Genomic DNA, 24,693 nt, shown 5'->3' on the forward strand with positions numbered 1-24,693 from the left:
CTCTTTTGCAGGCTGCATAGACCAGCCTGCAAAAGAGAGAATTTGCAGACCAGCTGGGAGCCTTTAACAAGGCTCCCGGCTGTCATGGCAACATGACGTCGGCCCTGGAGCATGCTCCAGGAGCCGGCGATCCCTGCCAAAATGTCGGCGCCCATGCGCCGCCGGGAAAGTGGCGCCTCCGGCGCCTTTGACAGCAGTGCCGGAGGGGTTAATGCCTACGATCGGTCCGGGGACCGATCGGAGGCATTAGAGCCGGTTGTCTACTGCTTAAAGCAGTAGACACCCGGCGGCTATGACGGCCGCCCGGCTCCCGGGCGGTCGCCATAGTTACAGACCCGACACGCGCCGTACTATTACGGCGCATGTCGGGAAGGGGTTAAAGGGGCTCTATCAGCAAAATCATGCTGCTAGAGCTCCACATATGTGTGCATAGCCTTCAAAAAGGCTATTCAGGCACCGTAAATGTTAAATTAAACTACCCCCCCGTTTTAAAATAATATCTTAAAAAAGAATGTTCTCTACTTACGGAACGTGCACCCTGGGCGGGCATTCAGGGTGCGCCGTCTTCTTCTTCCCCGCCTATTCTTTTTTAAGTTATTATTTTAAAATGGGGGGGTAGTTTAATTTAACTTTTACAGTGCCTGAATAGCCTTTTTAAAGGCTATGCATGCATATGTGGGGCTCTAGCAGCATGATTTTGCTGATAGAGCCCCTTTAAGTCTCTTTGCCATTTTAGGATATGGTTTGGAAAGACATGAGGTGGCAGGGAGGAGAGGACCTGATAGAAGTTACTTATTCCCCATATGGATTCAATTTGGTTTTGTAAGGATGTTGCACTCGGTATTGTTATTTGAAAATATGGAAATTTTCTTAATATTGAACTTAAAGGGGTATTCCCACATTGCATACTCACCAGTCTTTACTGCTGTAAAATCTTCTTTCTTCCTGGTTTCTTGCATCATTTGGTGGGCGGGGTTTCACATGCAACCTGCTGTTTAGCTCCGCCCCCAAATTCATGTGTAGCTCCGCCCACCCATATTGGACTATGAAGTACAGGCAGCAGCAACTCCATTCTGTGTTACATACAGAGACTGCCTGTCTCTGCCATAATGAACACAAATGAGTTAGCTAGCCTGATAACTGGGAGAACAGAAGAAATGAAAGCAGCTCCTCTCCCCTATCTGCTAACAGGAAGCTAGGTCACGTGGTGTAGACACAGGAATAGCTAGATACACAGGCTCGCTCCCGTGCACTTAGCCCCTCCTCCCTCCCCCCTGAGAGCAGGTAGATACATCACTTGACTTTTGAGCAGATAAGTCAAGGCTGTGGCCACAATGAATTGAATAAAATAAGATAGTGGACAAACAAAGCAGTTTTGCTGAAGCAGTGTATTTAGGAAAATTCTTACATCCACATTAACAAGCAGTATAGATAGGATCCTTGTGATGGGACAACCCCTTTAAAGGGGTATTACCAACTGGCTTGTTCAGCAACCTGCATGCTGTGTGCTCTCTTCACTTCCTGGTTTTCTCGGTACATTGGTGGGTGGGGTTCCACTTGCTCTGCTTAGCTCTATTCATAGCAGTATGTTTGCAATCAGTAAACTGATGTAGCAAAGCTGGATTTGATTGCAATAAACTCATTTTAGGTCTTTGCTTACATACAGAGGTAACGACTCCTTATCTTAGCCCTTATCAGCAAAATTCGATTAAACCGACTGATATCTGGAAGAGCAAGAGATAGACAGCTTAGAAATACTAGCAGGAACACTCACCTCCCTCCTCCCCTATCTGAGAGCAGGAGCTCCTTTACTTGTCTGTGGCAGAGACATAAACAGCTCAGAAATACAGACTCAGCCCCCCTCCCTGAGAGCAGAGAGCTATGTCACTTGTGGACTGAGGAGATAAGCTCATCACCAGGCCCATGGTCATGGAAACAGAGTGTAAACAATGAAGTGAATAAATAAAGATAGCGTCCGGAAAAAGCAGTTTTGATAAAGCAATGCATCTAGGAAAAGTCTTAAATCCACATAAACTAGCCCTATAGATAGGATCCTTGAGATGGGACAATCCCTTTAAAGAGGTATTCCCATATACATACCAATCAACAGTTAAACATTTTTGCAAATATAAGTAATTAAATATTTTACATAATTTTAAAGATTTTCTCTAAATATCTTGTGGTCACAGTCTGTTGTCTTAATCGGTTGCCAGTGGATACGACCATGAGTGCAGGAACTTTCTAACATCAGAAAATCAGCCATGATATCCTTATTGTGGCTGGGATATCTTCTGTAGTGTTCCTGCCTGATAACCCAGCTACAGTAAATAAATCATTGCTGGGTTCCTGACAAGTCTCAGACCACAGAAAGTTTCTGCATTGGTGGTCATATCCATTGGCAACCGATCAAGACAACAGACTGTCACCACTAAGATGATTAGAGAAAATCTTTAAAACTCTGCAGAATTTTTAACTACTAATATTTGGAAAAATGTTTAACTTTTAATTATCTAGAAGTATAGATATGATTATGTTCATGGGAATACCCCTTTAAGAGAAGGAATTTGTAAAAGTCAAGTTAATTTATGTTGTATTTCCAGGTTAAATCTGAAAAGTGCTGGTGGTGAAGTGGTGGTGGTGGTGGACATGCCTAGATCTTTCCAGTAGGAGAAATCTTGTCTGCTATATGTATTGGAATTTGAATTGTTTTGGGGGATATTCAGGGAGTTATGTGAGGGGTAGTTGGTTAATCCAAGAAACTCATTCCAGGTCTGTATAGCTTTTTGAAGAGTTTAATGATGTCACATGTTTTCATTAATAGTAAGATGTCTTTTAGATTAAATGTGTCCAATTTCAAGTAACTTCAAGGCTGCGATCCTGGTGCAACCAGTGCAGAAGATGATAATTATAAAGGGGACCTCCCTCCAGATGCAAGCTTGGTACCAGACACAACCACTGACACACATATTTAGTCCTCTCGTCCTATATCTCAAAGTCCATAAGTCTGTAACACACTGAAGACCACATTGTTCTTTAGTGCCATATCGACCTACTTCTTCAAAATACATTTCATAGGGGCTGAACTAGAGCCCATTGCAGCCACCTCATCTCTAGCATGTCCCTTTGTAGTTGCAGCATTCTCTGCAAAGTACTCAGAGACCTTAGTCAGGCTGTCTCTTTGGAACTTACTACTTCATCCCTCCAGTTGAACTCTTTCTCACAGTTAACATTAAACATTAAATCTTAAATGCATTTCATTTTAGCTTCATTTAACTAATTGTAAAATCACAAAATATAAACAGACGTAGCCTAGACTACATATGCGGTGTGAGTTCATCTGTATCCTGCTGCTCACTCATTTGTTGTAGTCCGGGACACAAATTTCAGGAAAATTGGGTTTTTTGGCTGTAAGAAACCTTGAGTGCTCAACTCCATTGGGATCTAGTAAACAGAATAAAATACAATAAGATGTCAGAATAATAAAACTCTGATATCATATATTTCTTTTGTTTGGCATTCTCTCTCTTTACGGACATATGTTTGAATATATATTTTTGATGGCCTTATATACATTTTCATAAGTAAACCATGTATTTGTTGCCTGATTTTGATAACAGGAATACCGTATGTAGAACCAACAAGAAATCAACAAAACAAACAACAAAAATTTCACTAAAGAAAAGTCCTTGTGTTATTACTATTACCATACTTCCACCTTTATTTATCTTAGTGATTTTGTACTCCATACACAAGCATATGTATTCACTGAAGGAGTAATAAAATAAAACTTAACTTTTAATAATGATGTTTAAAATAGGATTCTAAAATCACCCACAACCTGTATACTCATGGTGCTCAGGGGTAGGTAGATTAGAGGTATGTCCATGTAGTAAGGGCCATACTATTGATAATTGCCTCCACTATCCCTGTTGCACCACTACACACCTCTTTAGCCCGTTTTAGCTCTGCTAAAACATTAATGGCTAGGATGCTAGGAATAGTCCAGCCGTACTTGCAATCAGGTCCGAGCTAAAACTAAGCTACTGACTATACAAGTTTAACCCCTGCTTGTATCTAGGGGTGTGTAGTGGTGCAACAGGGATAGTGGAGGCAATTATCAATAGTATGGCCCTTACTACATGGACATACCTCTAATCTACCTACCCCTGAGCACCATGAGTATACAGGTTGTGGGTGATTTTAGAATCCTATTTTAAACATCATTATTAAAAGTTAAGTTTTATTTTATTACTCCTTCAGTGAATACATTTTCTTTGAGTAATTACCCCTCAGTGATACATCCATACACAAGCAGTGTCACGTTACAATGATGTCCATGGAGATGGGAGGAGAAGGAGAGTGACAGAAATATGTAGCCATCTAAGCATTAAATGTGTGTTCAATGAAATGGAAAGACGGCGCTCTCAGGTCACAACAGGATTTTATTGAATAAGACAATTGTGCATCATTGTCTTATTCAATAAAATCATGTTGTGACCTGAGAGCGCCGTCTTTCCATCTCATTGAAAACGCTTTCTTCCCCAGCCTTGGCCGGTGTCCATCAGACGTGCTGCCTCCTCTACCTGACGGTAAACCCCAAACGTAGTTGTGAGCGATTGTCACAACCTCATCAGGTGAGAGGCCATTTGGTCCATATTTTTACGTCTTCTGGTTATTTCCACCAAAATTTATCAGACATTCTACGCTATATAGTGTGCTCGGTGTCTCTTTTGTTTTTTAAGCATTAAATGTGTCATTTCTGTCAGAAGAAGGCTGGATATTAATTTCTGATAACACAGCTATGTTGTGAAAGAGAGCTGTCTCTCTATAGTTTGGACGTCTCTGTTTATTGAGGAACTCTCCCCTTCCTCCCTTTTCCATAGACTTCTGTTGTACATTTGATCCGTGGCAGAAAGAGGTTAATAAGTAAAGAAACTGACCATTTTCTTTAATAAACAGTATTACAAATATTAACTTCAACTGCATTCAGGATCAGCATTAGGGAAGGGCAGACTGGACAATTGTCCAAGGCCCCATCCCCAAAGGGGCTCCCTGAGAGCCTGATCCCTCAAATCCAGTCATGCCCTGCCACATCACTAATGGAAACATGGCCCCTTTCCAATGGAAACCTGCACAGGAGAGGTATGTCCGTATTCCGGACATCACCATGCCCCACGTGACCACGTGAATCACAAGTCTCAATGGTGACATCAGGGACATGTGAAGTCAGCTGCAGACCTGAAGAGGAAGCCAGATGGTGATAGCAGAGCAACGCAAGGATGCCCAAGAGATGTAGGTGAATATAACTGTTTGTTATTTTTCATCACCTTCAGGTATATCTAAAAACAATTTCTGAATGCATCCTTCAGAAATTGTTTTTAGATATACCTGAAGAAGAAGCCGAGAACTTCAAAACGTTGTAATCTACCATCATTATTAGTTAGCCATTAAAAAAGGTATCAACTACTGAAGACTCTCAAGTTTTTTGTTTTTTTAGACCAATGTAATAAAGCAATAAATATTGACTGTATTTGCTCACCAATGTTTCTTTACATGGTTGGCAAGTAAAGTGCTGAAGGATGGCTGTGATGGCTACTTTCATACTCAACATAGCAAATCTCATGCCTATACAGTTCCTTGGTCCATCTCCAAAAGGCAGAAAGGTGTATGGTGTGTGGTTTTCTCTATTTTCTTTACTGAATCTGAAAATTGTAAAAAGAATAAATAATCTTATTCTTGGAATATAAATCATCATTGTTATAATAATAAGTTTATTCCCTCTTCCCATTATCACTTAACATAATATTACTTATAATATGCCTTTTTACACAGAATGGTTTTCTAAACTTTAAACAAAATGTAATATTAGACAAAGGAAACCTGAACAAAGACCGAAAAGAGCTACGTTACCCAGCGTCTGTATTACCCTTTGTATAAATACAGTAAGTTGCATCAACCTTAACAGGAATGACTGTGCACAAATCCTTCATATAACTGTAAATGTTTTTTATATGTAAATATTACATTATGTTTAAAGGAAACTCAATATCAAACTAGCCACATTACATTGCAGGGAACTTTATGCTGCACATATCTTTAGATAGTCAACAGCAAAATGACACAACCAGTAAATGGAAAGTGCATGTGCAGAATTATAATTGTAGAATAGGAAAAGGCTGTCAATCAAGTTTATCGGGGAGGCTTACACATGGACCCCCTGGTGGCTCTGGCAGCCCATTCCACTTCAACTTCATTTGCATATCACTTAAAGCAGCTGTTCAAGGTAATGGTGCATTTGCTAAACCATCTAAAGATATGGTGCTGCTGAACCTAATGTCCCTGACAATGCTCTGTGACTTGTCTGATAGCTGGTTTCCTGGTGACAAACTTCCTTTAAAGAGCAGAAAACAATCTGATAAACGGTGAATAAATAACAATATGGATATGTGTGACACACAGAGTTTATACTCCCACGCACACATGATCCATACATTTCCCTAGCACAAAGTGCACACTCTTTGTGTACTGCCATTCAGCCTTTGTGCCTTAAGTGTGGAGCTTTTCTTACCACATTTAGGTTGCTCTAGAGAAGAAAAACTCTGTATATACAGGATTTGTGGAGCATGCCACAATGTTCAACTCTGACAGAAAGAGGCCATATACATTTGAATGATACCATACAAAACTATGATGCAATGTGCATGAGCACTAATAGGATTTTGGAAAATATTTAGAACGTATCAAAGTATTGGTCTTATCATTATAATAATATTAATATTTAAAACATTGTTCAATTTGGATGCACTAGATTTCTTCAATCATGTATTAATTACAATACATTCCTATTATATATTTTGCCTACTTATATAGCACCAAAATATTCTGCAGAACTTTACAGACATTGCCAAGTAGGGCTTACAGTCTAAATTCCTTGAGTATGTCTTGTGGAGTGTGGGAGGAAACTCAAGCAAGCACAATGAGGGTATACCAACTCCATGTAGATGTTGTCTATGGCAAGATTAAAACCTAAGACTCAAGTGCTAAAAGTCAACAGTGCTTCACCACTGAGCAGAGATGGACAAACCATTTAGTCGGGAGCCGTTTATTCCAAATAGTTTTTTTTTTAACGAAACCAAACAAATTACGACTCATCTTAGATGAGCTAAAATGGCCGCCACCATAGATTTCACAGGGAATACAGAAGAGATGTGTGATGTACCCCTCGCTCACATCTGCATTTGTATTCCGTCTGGGGGAGTCCGGATTGGGACACCCCCCTCCCAAATGCAATACCAAACACAATTGCAAGCGCTGTGCAGTAAAAAAGAGATCTGGCGGCAAGCACACAGATCCCAAACTTACAAAAGTATACCAAGCATCAACATCAACAACCAGTCACCTAACTTTATCTTCTTGGATTATTTGACCTCAGGCAAGACGGCAGGCACCATAATTTTGTACAAAAAAAATAAATTATAAACAGTTTAGAAAAAAGTAATGTATTTTGTTACCTCTTTTTAATGAAGAAATAAAAAAATTGTTGATACATTCCTTTTGAGTCAGAATCTATGATTGAACTTGTTCATATGTCAATAGGAAAAAAACCTGTTGCAAATGACCTTAGAAATAAATATGTACTGTTCAAGGTATAAAAATCTATATACATAACCCGAGCAGACAACATAAAGCATAACATCTTTTTCTGTAATTCACGGTTGGAAATTAATTTTCTAGTGGACCTTGTTATGATTCATTAGTTTGAAGACTGCAATTATTCTAGTTAGGCTGAAGCCCCCGGTAGTTGTGCGCAACCAAAAAGCGATGCTGAGAAGACCATGGTAGAAACACATTGCATGTTTTTCCCCAGCGATTTTCATACAAAGTTCTCAGCGTTTTCCTCTTCGGACTTTCTGCCCCTATTATATCTATACAGAAACCACCAGATTTCCATACAAATAATTGATATTCTGTAATTTATAAATACGTGAATGTCTTTGAAATCACAGCATTTCCGTTGCGGATATTTTTCTGCAATGTGTGGATGGGATTAGCTAGATTAGCCAGCATTTCCACTGCGGCCAAATCACAGTGTTTACGCTACGTGAGGCCCCGACCTTAAATGGCTTTAAATTACCTCTCAGGATGGAATTCTTCAGGTTCAGGCCAGAATTCAGGGTCATAGTGCAACATGTATGCTGGAATCATGCAGACTGCTCCTTTTGGGAAGGTGACACCATTAATCTCAACAGTTTGCTTTGAAACTCTCTCTAGTCTTCCTGCTGGAGGGTACATACGGAGAGTCTCCTGAATAACCATATCTAGGTATTCCATCTTCATCAATATGTCATATGTAGGACTAGCCTGAGAATAGATAAAATGAATTATATAATGACATCAAGATATTCAATGCAACTAAAATGTAGGACTAGTTGTATGTAGCCCTGATATAAAAAAAATCTATCAATAGCACAAGTAATGATACCAACATAGACACAGAATACATCACGTTTACAACTATCATACCCTTACCTTATCAGGAAGATATGAGTCAATCTCCTCCTGCAGTTTCTTCTGAACATCAGGGTGGGTGGCCAAATTATAAAGCAAGTAAGTTAATGTCAAACTTGTGGTCTCGTATCCAGCCAGTATAAAAACAACAGACTGAGCCATAATCTCTGTATCTGTCAGTGCTGTAAAGGAGATAAGTCTTTGTTAAAATGAGCCTGTCTGGTCCAAGATGCCTCCCAAACCTATAGCAGTGCCGAATGTGGAAAACATGCCTATGTGGCCATAAAACAATGAAGCAATGCATCTCTTTATGGATATGGAAATCAGACTGTAAGTGCATCAGGGTTGGGCCTGATTTGCCAGATTTGCCTGCAGTCAACTGTGATGTGAACAGAGGCTAGATCAGAGCAGTTATCGGAGAGTCAGAGCAATGCCAAATATCGGAGTTGATTTGCATATACCAAAAGTTATTTCTGCATTGCTTCATCTGTTTATAGCCAGAAAAAGAAAGGTATGTTTCACGTCCTCGGGGAACATGTGGTATAATACACCACTAGAAATCCGACAGTGCGACATGATGCTGAGCGGTGAGGAACGCCTCCCCTACTCCTGGTAGTAATCGTCCATAGACGAGAACTGGGGGGGGGGATCATCACCGCTCAGCATCATGACTGGGCAGTAAGGAACGCCCTCTCTCACAGTACAGGACAATAGATGTTACTGTGAGGAAGGGCGTTTCTGACTGACGCCCTTCTGATACTGAAGAGCTATGGTAACGGAACCGATAGCTCTTCAGCGGGGGGCAGAGAATGGGAAATGCGGTGTATTACACTGCATGTGCCCCGAGGACGTGAAAGGTCCTCTTTAAAGGCTCCAACAGGGCACTATTATTGGTTTGGGAGCATTTTTACTTCATACTGCCTTTAAGATGTTTTTGGCTGTTTGCAGGGAATGATTTGTTATGATCAGCAGAACATTCAATAACCAAATACATACTCTACCTCTTTGTAGAACCTACAAACCTGATTTGCTGGACAGTCCCAACAAATTCAGGACTGCTGGCAAGTATTCAAATACCAGAATGTATAATAGTGAAACAACATAATCTCACAAAATATGTATGTTGGATATAAGTAGGAGTGCAAAACACTGATGTGAGCATGTACAAAATAGTTGCATAGTCACATAGTAGATGAGTTTGGATGAAGACAGGCTACTGCGTGTATGAGCAGAAAAGTTGAAAGACCTGTACTAGTAAACAGGCCATCAAGTAACAAATCATCTCATTGAAGAATCATTTTAGATCTCAGCTTTTCAAAGTATTGTTCAGTGCTAAATTAGACATTACAACATATGGGTATGGATCTCTCCTACAGAATTATACATAAGACACAAACTGCAAGATTAAAATTGCAGACTCACAGCTCCATACGCTATGTAGTGATCATGCCAATTTACTGCAGCTTAGAAATATAGATTGTTAAAATCCAGAAATCCATGTGAGAGTAAGGACATCTGTTGAGGTTTTGTGATACATTTTTGAGGCAAATAATGAGAAGCACTATCTGTCCTTTACACGTTCTCATCCTTTATTTTCTACACCTGGTTTTGGCTTGAAAAACGTGATTCAATTTAAATAACAACGTCCATTCTTACCCTGAGTATACAATAGCTTTGATGATTTTTTATTGTGTGCATTACATATATTTTTCAATAAAGTCTGCATCATATAATTTCACTTTTTGTTCCATGTATAATTCTATGGAAGAGTCAAATTACAATTAGAGCCTATTTTTCCATTTCCATAATTTTTGGAACAAATACAGTAATTCTCTATTGTAGATACTAAAGAGATATTTGAAGCAATGGAATTGTGTATACCTTTTTGCTCCTTGTTTAGGCCAATGACATCTTCTACTCTAGAATCCACCATAAGCTGCAGGAAATCCACACGACCCTGGTAGTTACAAATAAAGAATGAAAAAGACTTCAGAATGAATCTTATTTCCCTTACTTACTTTAGGATCAGTAATATTAAGTATTGGATCCAGACACGGTATTCTCTATAACTACAACCCAGTATTTAATAATATTATTATTATTATTATTATTATTAATAATAATATTATAATATAGTAATATAATAATAATAATAATAGTATTTACCCTTAGGTCATGTGCATTTTTGTGTGAATATTAATCATATCAAGTGTACTTACAGAGTGGTCTCCCTTCTGTCGCTTTTCTTTAAAACTAGTAACAGCATTCATATAGAAATTCAAGGTGTCTTTTGGAAAAAAAAGTTCACATTTAGCAGGTCAAGAATACGACGGAGGAATGGGAAAAGCACTGAAAGCAAAAAAAAAATGTTGACAATGAGATAAAATTGCAAGAGGGCACATTTCACAGTACTTGCAAAGTGGACGGGATTCTGGCTAATCTCACACATTACAAAAATAAATCTGCATTGTCAATGCTACGAGTTAGAAACGTTGCGTTTTTGAAAATCGCAGCATGTCAATTATACCTACAGAAACGCAGAACCATTACAGTACTCCACGGATATCTCCAGTAAGTGGCTCTCTCAGACCTTGGGAATCATGAGCAAGGCCAGAGCTAGGTGCAAATCAAGATAGGGTGGTGAGTTACCATCAACCAGGATCTCAGGAGTAACAGCTCTAATGAGCTCACTGGCCAAACCAAATGTCACCAGGATGTGACACTGCAACCCTTAGACAGTTCCATGTACTGTAAGGCCTTTCTCATTCAACCAGTATGTTCACGCAGAATTTTTTCCATAAGGATCTGGAGCATTTCCTATATGCAAATTTTCATAGAAAAATCATTAAGGACAAAGCCCTACATAGTGAGCCACAGCCAAAAAAGGCTGCAGAAAAGACTGTGATAGAAGCGTGATGGAAGCATGGTGTTTTTTTCATCAGTGTTTTTCACAGAAACTCCTTAGTGTTTTTCTCTGCTGACTCTCTGCCTCTGTTACGCCTAGGTGTAATTGACATGCTGCGATTTAAAAAAAAACAAAAAACACGTTTACAAAAGGCGTAAAAAAAATCACTACATTTCCAGTGCAGATTTTTTTTCTGCAATGTGTGGATGGGATAAATCAGAAGCCCATCCACATTGAAGGCACTGTAAAACCAAAAAGCCGCATTTTCGCAACGTGGGGCCCCGGCTAAGGCAAAAACTGCAGCATTTTATAGTCACAGCAAAGTGGGTGGGATTCTAGTGAATCCCTTTCACACATTGCAGAAAAATATGTGCAGCAGAAACGCTGTGATTTCCAAAACTGTTTCGTTTTGGAAATCGCAGAATGTCAATTATAACTATGGCAACACCAGTGGTTTCTCTATAGGTATAATTGAAAAGTGCTTTGTGAAAAACTTTGATGCATTTCTATTACTATTTTTCCAGCAACGCTTTTTGTTTTTAAAAACCCTCCCACAGAGAAAGAGAAGTGACATGGAAGTACCAGTCAAACGTTTGGAAACACCTTTTCATTCACTGTTTTTTCTTTTTTTTTTTAGATTCTCTACATTGTAAATTCGTATCAGAGTGTATTCAAACATATTAAAAGGTACACATATTAAATTAAAGGGGTTTTCCAGCAAAAAAAAAATAAACGTTTTTCAAAAAAGGTCTGTTAGTACTATTAATTGTTTAATAAGTGCACTCAAATATCTTTACCAGTGTTTTAAGTGATTTCAGGGTTTCTCTGGAAGCTCCGGGCATCATCTGCATTTGTTCACATGGGTAGTTTTCTGTTTTGTTTTACTACAACTACCATGACGCATGCCTCAACCACCTCCCTGTCTCACTCCCTCCCCCTCCCTTTCTCACACACCCCCTCCCTGTTTCCCTAGCCCACCCACTACACCCTCAGCAGCCATCTTTACACTTTAAGTTCTCACTCACTCAATAACCTCCTTTGGCTGTAATATTGTAATCATCTCCATATGTCATCATTACAGTAATGCAGTAAAGCTTCAGGACAACAATCTATATGCTTTTTTGGCATTTGGTAAATAGCTATATATGCACACATACATGCATACATAAACTGTATATTGATTTAAAGTGGCCCCTGTGCAGTAAAATATGCTCCACAGTGACCCCTGTACAGTATAATGCTCCCTAGTGGCCCCCGCACAGTATAATATGAACCACAGTGGTCCCCACACAGTATAATATGCATCACAGTGGCTCCTGCACAGTATAATGTGTGTCCACAGTGGCCCCTTATATGGTACAATGCTCCACAGTTGCCCCTTGCAGACCTTTATTATCTAATGGTGCCACTGTTAACTAAGCGTGGTGCCCACCAGGAATCTAGAAGTGAATAAAATCTAAGATATGTGCTTTCCAAGCCCTCCCTCCAATCTCCCCAGAAAGATACCCTGAATGGCCTTCTTGCTGTTTGACTACGATATTGGCTGGAGCCTATACCCCTGCACCTCAGTTACAAACTCTGGACACTTCCCCATATCTACCTGGGGGGCATTATATTGGGTATACTGTGTGGGAGCACTACTGATGTACCGCTGTTATTTAGTAGGTGCGCTGGGAATGTGGTGCCCTGTGTCTGAAACGTTTAGGAAACACTGGTCTAGGGACTCCCTTCCTCCCCTCCCACTCCAGTCATGTAGCTCACCTGCCTCAAACATAGTAGGAAATGTTAATATAATCCGGGGGAAGGTATAAAATCTAATTGATTCCGTCGTGTGAATGGGGACTGATACTACAGGGTTAGGTAGGGAGGTATGGATGATTTGAATGGGACTCTACGCAAGGTGGGGATAACCTTGGTGGATAAAGAGTGGGGGTATCTGCTCGTCAAGAGTCGCCATTTCAGTAGCAATGGAGATGTGGTCGATAGATATAAACACCTTTATTGAAACAGGCCGTTCTGTCATTCAAACACAGAGACGTTTCCGGAATCATTTCAAAGTTGGCCATCATGGTTGTGTTCCGAAGTTTGACACGATAATGAAGTGGGTGAATAACTTTCAACGAACAGGTTCTTTGAGACGTGGAACTGGGTGTGTGTATGTATGTATATATACCTAAACACACACGCAAAAGACAGAACATGTACACATACACAGAAGACATATACACATGCACACACAAGACACAGCATATAGTTAGAGCCAAGTCAGGGACTGAATACACTGTTCTGCCTCTGCACAATGTAATCGATCATCCCCTGCAGTACAAGGCTCCAAGAGGAGGAGGTGGAGGGAGCTGTCAGCCTGTGCGGACACTTGTGAAGATCAAAGGTAAGTAAGTGATGGGAGACAAAGTGGCAGTCAGCCCTGCAGACCAATATTGCTGTTATTTAGTATAAAAAAACTAAAAACTTGCAAGTCTTCAGTAGGTGATACCTTTTTTAATGGCTAACTCATAATGATGACAGAATATAATGTTTCGAAGCTCTCGGCTTCTTCTTCAGATATATCTAAAAACAATTTCTAAAGGCTGCATATTTATGTACAACTGGACACATAGGGATAGGAGTAGATTTAGTAGGGTTACCCGAGAGAATTTTTCTTTTCCAGTGGTGCCCAGAGTATAAAACATTTAGGAAACACTGGTCTAAGTACTCTGACGATTCCATCCACAATGAGTTCTGCCACCCACCTAGTCACATAGCCAGCTTGTCCCAGATTTCCCTCAGTCCCCATTCATATATCTGCCATATGCATAACAGGAAATGGTCATATAAATACGGGTAAAGCATAAAATTTGCTTGTATGGAGCTCCAAAATTCCTGACAGAAGACCTGCTTAACATAATTAAGAGTATGATATCTAAGATGTTATTACTCCGTGTCTGCATATATATGGAGCATGAAATAAACAGACATAGACATGTATTTTCTTGCAGTTTGTTCCAAAAACTAGAGACTAAAAATGAAACGCTCAGTAGAAAACCTTACCCACAAATATGAGAACAGGGCTGAATAATCCAAGTTTCAGCAGTTTCTTGGTTTGGGTAACAAAAGGATCATTAGGATTGTTCAAGGAGTCGATGTTCACACCAAATGAGCTACTGGTTACAACATCCATACTGTATGCTCCTAGCAAGCTAAAACAGAACACATAGCAAATAGAGATGAGCGAAACAGCCGTTTCAAACAGCACGCTCCCATAGAAATGAATGGAAGCGACCGGCACGCAGACTTTGTCAGCAGCCGACCGCTTACCCCCCGTGTGCCGGCTACGTCCATTCATTTCTATGGGAGCATGCTATTCGAAACGGCTGTAAGCCGGATTGTAAGCCCTCGCGGGCAGGGCCCTCTACCCCACCGTGCCAGTCAGTCACTGTTAGTATTATATCTACCTGTATATTCTGTGTATTGTATGTAACCCCCAGATGTAAAGCACCATGGAATTAATGGTGCTATATAAATAATAATAATAATAATAATAATAATAATAGTGTTCACTCATCTCTAACAGCAAAGTATCAATGAAGTTATTATATAAATAAAGTACGTTAGGAAGTTATGCTTCGATTAAACTGTACTACACAACACTATAAGGATTGGTTCACACTATCATTAGCCAATGTCCATTGTTATTATCCATCAGACACTATGTGACAGATTCAGATCCTCTGTCATGCGTCTGTCTGCATTCATCCCAATGTAAAAAAAAAATATGACAGAAGATTTCTTCCATTATGTTTTACTTTTCTTCTGTTACAAAAATAAATGAACATGACGGAAGACAGCGTCTATCATGTTGTTAACATGTTGTCATGTTGTCTGTAACCCTACTAAAGTTTATGTCCATTGCTGTCATCCTATGATGGATGATAGCAATGGACTCCTATAACAGTAATGAGAATGTAGCCTAATGAAAGCTGAAATAATGTGCAAATTGCAGATATTTTTTTTACTCAGTACTAGCCACTGCTAGTCATGGCCAATTCTGGCTTTTCTGATGCTTGAGGTGAAAATTGAAATGGCGCCCCCAGTACTTCCAGGGACTTGACTATCACTGTACCACTGCTCGGCACTGAAACTGCCTGAATGAAATACATCACTGAGCCCTTATCGCATGCACAGTGATTGAAAGACCTGCCACCACAGCTGAGCAGTCAGGCAACATGCCTCAGTCTCTGGAAGCCCTGCGTCCAAGTGACCACTGAGGCCATATAACAGCCTTAGTGGTTGCCGGAGAAGGACCAGTATATGGGGTGCAGGGCTTCTGAGGAACGAGGCAAGGTGAGTGACTGAACAGGCTTTGGTGATAGTGATAGGAACAGGTGAGTATTTTTTTTTTTCTGGACAATCCCTTCAAGCTGAGCACTGAGGCTGGGTTGTGTGTCCCTGGCTTCTTTCAATCACTGTGCATGCAACAAGGGAACAGTGATGTAGCTCATTCAAGCAGTTTCAGTGCTGAGTGGGGTGCATGGGGGTCTGGTGGGCCCTGCTGCTTTTTTTTTTTTTTTTTTTTAGGTCATTGTTTACTGGAGTAAACCCAGCAGGTAAAGGGCCCTATTTACTTGCTGATCACCTTTCTTGCTTCCCCTTCTGCATTCCAGGGGTCCCTGTAGCCAGCAACATGAAATGGGATGGACAAGCCCCTAGAGGGCAGAATGGGAAGCCGAAAGCAGAGGCGGGGATCGGTAAGTAAGGCCTGCATCAAGAGTATTTGTTGGGTGAACCCTGCGAGATTTGCCTCGCAAGGATCGCCTGGCAGTTGTGTGCATGGTACTGTATAGAAGTTCGTTTTTTATAATCACAAATTTCAATACAATTTTTGAGAACAGACTCACTCTTTCATGGCACAAGGCTCATCTTTGTCAACATTATTCTGGATATTCTGCACAAGTGTATTTGAATAGTGGGTCATGATCTGAAACATCTGAAAATAGAAGTTAGTTATTGATCTAAAACCTTACTCTTAGGCCATATGTTCGCCAGAGTCTGGGTTGTATGTCCCTGTTTGCCTTTGTATTAACTTGTAGGTGTACAATAAGACCCCAATAGCAGTTTACGATTCTCTATTACAGTTTTCTACAACTTAGGTTACATTTACGTAAAAATCATCATTTTGTAAACATCTGTCACACGGCTGCTTTAAATTCATTGTATGTGAATGGTGGCTATTCAATGACCAACTGTTTGATGGCTCCTTCAATACACTGAAATGTATGAAAATGGGTCTCAACTGCAAAATGGCTACGAAACCATGTATATTTTTCACAGCTGTTTTTTTTCCACAGTCGTGTGATTCTAGGCTTGGAGTTTACAAGAAGCTGTAAAACTGCCAATGTGAATGAGGCCTTAAAGGGGTTGTCCCATCTCAATGATCCTATCTATACTGGTAGCTTATGTAAATTGAAGCCATTTTCTAAATATAATGCTTTAGAAATTCTGTTTTGTTTGCCTTTTATGTGAATGTATCCGCCCCCTCCCATTGTTTACACTGTGTTACCATAACCACAGACCTATAAGACAAGTGAGGTCACTCACTCACTGCTCTTGCTGGCAGGGCAATCCATTCAGATATTTGAGTTATCTGATAAATCCAAGTCAGTTATCTCTCCATGTAAACACACAGATAATACTTTGTTTGCTCTGTATAAGAATCTACATAATATCTGAACTGCAGAAGCTTCTGTGTCCATTCAGCAAGAGGGAGGAGGGGGGAGAGAAATACTGGAAGTGAGAAGCAGACACTGCACGCAGCCTGGCTGAAAGGCTGACATGGGAAAACCCTTTTAATGTGGAAATGAAAACCACATCATTTCTGGACAAATCAATAAATACCTCTTTGAGTTTCCCACTGGTAAATATAGGTGAGAGAACTGTGCGAATCCTCTTCCATTTCTCATCCGCAGCAATTGTGATAGCAGAGTCCATGGGACCTTTGGGACCCAAATTCTATAATTCATAAACATAGCGGCATGTTAGGCCTTGTTCACACGGTGTATATATTTGCATAACCCAGCAGTGGCTCTAATAAAGGAAAGACAAATTCCTTGTACCATTTATAAATTATGTTACAGTCAAATTGATAGTTTCATAATAAACCTTTAGGCAAAAGCTTACATCAATGTTCTCCCTGGAACAGAGGAGACCAGCACTACCCATAAAGTTACACTTACCCGATCCATGTCGGTTATGAAAGTCCTCGATATTTATTGCAAAATTCACTCTATGCATTGAAAGGGTGAAATATATGGCTTTTCTGTAAAATAACGAGCATGCCGCAGAAGACTTGCAGCATGCTCATGTTTTAATAGAGAATTTTCCCCTTTTAGATGTAATGTACTGTAAGTTACTGCACCACAAATCTGCGGCAATTTTGCCAGGTCTGAATGTGACTTATCCAGGATTTAACAGATTACAGAAACAATAATTGTTACAATTTGGATATCTAGGTGTACTCCAAAAGCGATTGTGCAAAATCTTTTCTATAGTGAGTGGCATCAATAAATGTTATTTTCTGCCTATGCTTCACCAACTAAAATGAGGACATTCTGTATACTTTATCAGAATGTCACATTTCAATAAACAGTTAATAAAATATCTTTATTGGGGATACAGCTTCATCCGTATGTTCCCCTGCTTTCCATCTCTATAAACAAAATATGCATTGTTATTCAGAATGCTTCTCCTGTTGTGAGCTGCTGACTTTCAGAATTTTTACCATCTGAGGCCCCACAGGCTGGAAATGCCGCGATTTGCCCCGCAGCAGAAACGCTAAAGAAAATATCACGGCGTTTTAGAGTACTTGCAAAGTGGATGGGATTCATGGGATTCACAGGAAAACTCTGTGAACTTTCTGTTCAAAGCGCTGCGGGAAGAACCACGATGCGTTCATACTGCAGTTGTTCATGCAGCGCTTTAGAGCTTATTCACAGTACCTGCAAAGTGAATAAGGTTCTGGCTAATCCCATCTACACATAGAAGAAATAAAAAAAAGCTGCATTTTCAAAAATGCCCACATTTTTGAAAATAACACAATGTCAATTATTGTTGCAGAAACGCTTACATGTTCCCTATAGGTTTAATAAGGTAAGAAAATCTGCAGAGGATAAACTCAGCAACAACGCAATGCATTTCCTCTGCATTTTTTTCAGCAGCGTTTTTTACCTGCTTTTCATTACATGGGGCCTTAGCCTCAAGAAGTACCACTAGCATAATTAATTTGATAGGCACTTTCACCTTTAGTATTTTGGTGTTTTGTTTATCCAAATATGTTCAGCCACTCCAAAAATGTTAGTCCTTTTAGTGTTGATGCAAATTAGCGTATACTAGCTAAAGCTAGGTTCACATCTGCATTAGAGTCTCCATAGTAGACTCCACCAGAGATTCCACCTATAATCGAAAGAGGACTTTTCTCTCTGCCAGTTTCTATGGGGTCTGAGGGTGGCTGTTTTATAGAGGACAGTCGCTTTGTTGCACAGGTCCCCACGTGGACTCAAACAACGGATATATGAATGCTAGTTTGAATCTAACATAACTGTACAATAACACTGTACATGTGAACTACTTTGCGGCAAAAACATTAATTTCCATCATTACCTTACCCGTCTGTTTGTGAAGTTAGTGTAGCACTCTTTCACCAAAACTGTTTTAATAATAACTGGATCTAAAGTTGCAATCACTGGTTGTCTACCTTCATACAGTCTGCAAGACAAGTAAGTTAGATTTAAGGAACAAACAAAAATGATCTTTAGTACTGTGAACTGTAAGGCCAATTAATCATAGAGGGAGGAAATAGTACCCAAAATTAGTAATAGATATTAATTATTACTATTAACAATAAAAGTTATAAAGTACCACCATCAGGGCATTGTACTTGTGTAGGCATTGCTCCTCCGATCGTCACCTATTAATTACTCCTAATGAACACTGTGCTATAGCGGGGAGAAACAGCTGCCACAGGGCCCAAGAGGGGTCTGGCGACAGTTGCTATCGCTGCATTTTTTATTATTTTTTAAATAGGCCGTTACCGGCTGGAGTAACTCCAGACGGTAACGGGCCCTATTTACATACCGATCCTGGTTTCTGCCCACAGCCGCCTGTGCTTCCTCTTCTGTGGAGGCTGAAATAATAGTGTGTGCAAGGGCCACTATGGAGCAATAATAGTGTGTGCATTCAAAGAAGAACTGCATACATTTTTGTACCAGGAGTGGCATAAGGTTACCCAAAAGCAATGGGAAAGACTGGTGGAAAGCATGCCAAGATGCATGAAAGCTGCGATTAAAAAGCATGATTATTCCATTGAATATTGATTTCTGAATTCTTCCTGAGTTAAAACAATAGTATTGTTGTTTCTAAATTAATATGAATTTGTTTTGTTTGCAATATTTGAGGTTTGACAATGCTGCTTCTTTATTATTTTGAAGATTTCTCATTTGCTGCAAATAAATACAACATTTTTTGCTTTGAATTTCAGAGACAAGTTTTCAGTAGTTTATATATAAAAGAACAATGTACATTTTACTCAAAAATATACCAATGAAGAGAAAAATCAGAGGAACTGAAAATTTTGCAGTGTTTTTTTTATTTTTTACAGGTGCTTCTATGTGACATCATACTGTGTGCATTATACTGTGTGGAGGGGCTGCAATGGGATATTATAATGTGTGTAAATGGGGCGTTATGCCATGTGGGCGCTATGCTGTGGGGGGTGGGGCAGTCTTCGCTAGTTAAACACCTGGGTAAAGACCAGAGAGACTACTTAGATAAAGCCCTTGGAAGTGGCACAATGTTTGGGTAAGGGGGCATTCACATGGAGTAACGCCAGGCGTGTATCACAGCCGTACACGCCGGCGTTACGGCAGACTGCCAAACACTTCCCATTCACTTCAATGGGAGCACTCGTAACAGCGGCGTTTACGAGCGCTCCCATTGAAGTGAATGGGAAGTGTTCGGCAGTCTGCCGTAACGCTGGCGTGTACGGCTGTGATACACGCCTGGCGTTACTCCGTGTGAATGCCCCCTAAGTGGACACATAGCTGCGACTGAAAGCCAGTATAAGACCGTTGCCCCACGAGACGTAAACGCTGCGATTTACTCTGCTGCGGGAAAAATCGCGGTGTTGTACAGTGCAGGAAAAGTGGATGGGATTCATGCAAATCCCATCCCCACTTTGCGGAAAAGATCGCAGCGCGGACACGCTGCAATTTGCAAAGCCGTTGCGGCTTTGCAAATCGCAGCATGTCAATTATATCTACGGAAACACCGTCAGCTTTCCCATAGATATAATGTTAAGAGAAAGTCCGCAGAGGAAAACTCTGTGAACTTTCTCTTCAAAGTGCTGCGTAAAGAACCGCAATGCGTTCACGCCCGGTTCTTTCCGTAGGCTTTAGCGCTGCGATTACGGCCCGTGGGGCCTTAGCCTAATAGACATAATAGCTGTGTTCATATACAGTTATACATCTCTTTTTTCAGAGTAATATCTGCAAAAAATTTATGTTCTTTTGCTTGTCACAATGTTCATAGAGGCATAGAACTATGTGTAGAGAGCTTTTGGAGAGGTACATTGAGTAATACACCGCTGTAAGCACTCTTCTTTCACTGTATTATGGAGATATTATCCCCTCGTATTCCTGTAGCAGTCAGTAGCCCCATTGTCTTAACAGCGTTGTTCTGCTGCCACTTACTGGTGTGAAGAATTATAGCCTGGGACTGTACTGATGTGAGAGACAATAATCTCCCTGGTTCTGCCTGCTGAATGGTGCAGTCCAAAGGAAGTGACGTGGAGCAGGAAGCTCAGAGCAGGGAGTTTGGGCCCAGATTCTGTGCTGTGAGTATCTGTTAGGGGCCATTGCTGATTTGGGGCACAGTAGAAGGCCTGAAGCACTGCAGAGACTGACAGGAGAAAGCGGTAGTATTGCTGAGATTCTTCTAGAGACTAAAGGGTGAGAGACTTTCTATGTATGGCTGAAGCTTAACCAAAAGTGTGCATAGACTGTTTCCTGGAGTTGCTTTACCATGATACCAGATTGCTGTGCGTGTGAGTGTGCCTTAGACTGTGTTCAGACCTTCACCCAAGACAGAAGCAAGACAGAGTCTGCTGAGTTCCTGGACCCAGGCCTGCACCGAGGGACCACCGCAGAGAGCTAAGAGACTGTATAAACCAGTACCGTACAATTATCTCAGGGACAGATAGGGACAGTTTATATCGTGTGTTATTCTCATATTGTTATATGTAACTTATTTGTTTCCCTTGTTATTTCATTCCCATTTCCCTTAAGTAAACTTTGTTATATATCAGCTAGTGTGTGTCTGTCTCCTAGTCGCGGATCCTCGTTACCTGCTGGCCCGGACTTACATCCCCAGGAAGAGACTCCTCCATAATATAGTATGAAATTGGATTCATAAAGGGTTAACAGTAAGTTCTCAAAAACTGCTATTGGTCAACTTAGAGCCATAATATGACGCTTTTTATGAGCTATCAATTATAGGAAACTGAAAACTTGATGCAAAAACATTTACTTTGTGTATTTCAACTTACCCCCACAATTTTCCATATTTCTTGAAGCATTCCATATCAAATTGAATCACACCCTGAAAAAAACTCAAATTATCACTGTTCTGCATTGGGCCACATTTACACACTATTAACATGGATTAGAACTACTTTTAACTATATGATGTTAAAATCAACCTGAAATAGTACTCGTGCAGTCTTTACAGATCATAAAGAAATACTGCGCACAGGGTTTTAGTTTAGCTTTTTTCCACTTAAATAATTTATAAAACATACAATACAAAAACCTTGAGGTTGTCATCTAACCTGTACATGTAAATAGAAATGATTTTTAAAAAGATGTAAAGAAAAACTACTGCTGTGTGCCCACTGTGCGCCTGTTCTACAAAATACGCAGTTTAGCTGATGCACATTACATGATTGATTTGTGGCAAAACTTTTTGCAACATCTAGTGCTAGGTTCATATCTGCATTCGGGTTTCTGTTCAGGAGGTCCACTTGAAAACCTAAAACCAAATGGAAACCTAATCTGCTGAAAAAAGCAGTTATCTTTGGAAACCGGGGGACCCCATACAGTATAACGGGGACCACCTGGTTTCCACCCAAAAAGGGCAGGAAATGTGGAGAAAAAGTGCTGCTTGTAGGACTTTTCTCTCCACATTTTTAAAGCAAAATTGGGAATGGAGTCCCCAGGTGGAGACCAGACGCAGGTGTGAACTAACCCGTCATTCACATCTGCATTTGGTAATCCATTCGGGGAGTCCGCATGGGGACCCCCGAACGGACTAATGAACGCACTGGCAAGCGGTGTGCAGTGAAAGCACGCGGACCCTTTAGACTATAATGGGGTCCATGTGTTTTCCGTGTGCTGCCTGCACGAATCATGAGGAAATGAAAGTAGATCACAAAATACTTTTCTGTACACATGTTCCGTGCGGACACCGCACGGAGAGCACACGGACCCCCATTATAGTCTATGAGGGTCCGTGTGCTTTCACTGCCACTGCACACTGCTTGGCAATGCCTTTGGTATTCTGTTTGGGGGGGTCCCCATGCGGACTCCCCAACGCAGATGTGAACGAGGGGTAAGCCTAAAAGAGCTTTGCAGAAATCCATGCATACTACAGAAACAACAATATATGGAACTGATGTTCTGTTGCAGAAATGAATCTGCTGTGAACCTATCTTTAGTGTACACATGAACTTTACTTTATTCTGTAAAGTTAGGAAAATAATTCTTATATTAACCAGTCTACAAGTTCTAAGTAAATAGCTTTAGTCACTTTACATTTAGACCCAGCCCACACAGTGGAACTTTGATATCATGTGCTTACTTTTCTGTACTCCAGAAATGTTCCAATAAATGGCATTGGTGTGGGTCCAGGAATCCCCAACTTTTTTAATATTCCATAAGGAAATATTCCATAACTGAAGAAAAGAAGAACATTGGAATTCACATTACATTTAAGAGAAATTGTTCTAACTTGTTTTTTCTTGTTTATTTTCTTTCAGCCTCATGTACAAGAGTGTATTCTGTCTGATTCAGATGAAAAAAAATGTGTGTTATGCTTCATTGGATGCTGCATTAGGCAGATATTCTCTCCAAAAGCATTGAGCACAATAGACAGGGGTGTAACTTGAGAGGGTGCAGAGGGTGTAGACGCACCGAGGTGCAGGAGCCTTAAGGGGGCCCATAAGCACTGATATCAGTATTGAAATTGCTTCCGTCTGGCCCATAAGCCAAGGAGACCACAGATTACTCTAAGGCTCCGTTCCCACGGAGTAACGTGCCGTGCATTCAGACACGTATACACGTGTCAGAGTGTGAGCGCTCAAAACAGTTGCCATTCATTTCAATGTGTGCCGGCTCACGTGCGCTACACATTGAAATCAATGGGAGGCTTTTTAACCCATTAGCCACTTTTCTCTCATACAGAATGTAGTAAGTAAACATTAGCAGATATAGTGACAGTAAAATATACAATATACAGTTTCATGTATTTTTTTACTCACAGAATAAACAAAAGTAACAGGATAGCCAGCAGTATCCAAGTGCCAGAGGAGAGACTTGGTATAAAGCTCATGATCCTCCCTGACGTGTTCCTTCTAACAATCTGAATGTCACTTTGCTCCTTCTTCAGTAAGTCCAGCCACAATATATAGCTGTAGTTTACTCCTCTTTGTTCTACTTCCGTCTCTTTAAAGAGGACCTTTCACCACTTTTGGGCACATGCAGTGTTATATACTGCCAGAAAGCCGACAGTGCGCTGAATTCAGCGCACTGTCGGCTTTCCCGATCTGTGCCCGGTGTACAGAGCTTACGGTGCCGGTACCGTAGTGCTCTATGGTCAGAAGGGCGTTTCTGACCATTAGCCAGAGACGTCCTTCTGCCTCGCGGCGCCAATCGCGCTGTGCTGTGAGAGCCGGGAGGAACGCCCCCTCCCTCTGCTCACACAGCTCGTCCATAGACGAGTATTATCAGGAGAGGGAGGGGGCGTTCCTCCCCGCTCCACAGTACAGCGCGATTGGCGCCGCAAGGCAGAAGGACGTCTCTGGCTAATGGTCAGAAACGCCCTTCTGACCATAGAGCACTACGGTACCGGCACCGTAAGCTCTGTACACCGGGCACAGATCGGGAAAGCCGACTGTGCGCTGAATTCAGCGCACTGTCGGCTTTCTGGCAGTATATAACACTGCATGTGCCCAAAAG

The 24,693-nt window shown here is 40.8% G+C and overlaps 1 protein-coding gene across 1 annotated transcript in view; it reads right to left on the reverse strand.

Moving 5' to 3' along the window:
• Nucleotides 1-3,351: 3,351 nt before the first annotated feature.
• The window catches only part of LOC142197741 (cytochrome P450 3A9-like), a 198,093-nt gene continuing 176,751 nt past the window's right edge, over nucleotides 3,352-24,693 (reverse strand). Inside the window, 14 exon segments of the mRNA XM_075268259.1 lie at nucleotides 3,352-3,441; nucleotides 5,540-5,702; nucleotides 8,135-8,361; nucleotides 8,530-8,690; nucleotides 10,390-10,465; nucleotides 10,728-10,808; nucleotides 10,811-10,857; nucleotides 14,462-14,610; nucleotides 16,309-16,397; nucleotides 17,306-17,419; nucleotides 19,072-19,171; nucleotides 22,008-22,060; nucleotides 23,318-23,411; nucleotides 23,997-24,161. Coding sequence (XP_075124360.1) covers nucleotides 3,352-3,441; nucleotides 5,540-5,702; nucleotides 8,135-8,361; nucleotides 8,530-8,690; nucleotides 10,390-10,465; nucleotides 10,728-10,808; nucleotides 10,811-10,857; nucleotides 14,462-14,610; nucleotides 16,309-16,397; nucleotides 17,306-17,419; nucleotides 19,072-19,171; nucleotides 22,008-22,060; nucleotides 23,318-23,411; nucleotides 23,997-24,067 — 1,515 coding nt within the window. The 5' untranslated portion in view covers nucleotides 24,068-24,161.

The sequence above is a fragment of the Leptodactylus fuscus genome, chromosome 3 (assembly GCF_031893055.1).
Source record: "Leptodactylus fuscus isolate aLepFus1 chromosome 3, aLepFus1.hap2, whole genome shotgun sequence".
NCBI lineage: Eukaryota > Metazoa > Chordata > Amphibia > Anura > Leptodactylidae > Leptodactylus > Leptodactylus fuscus.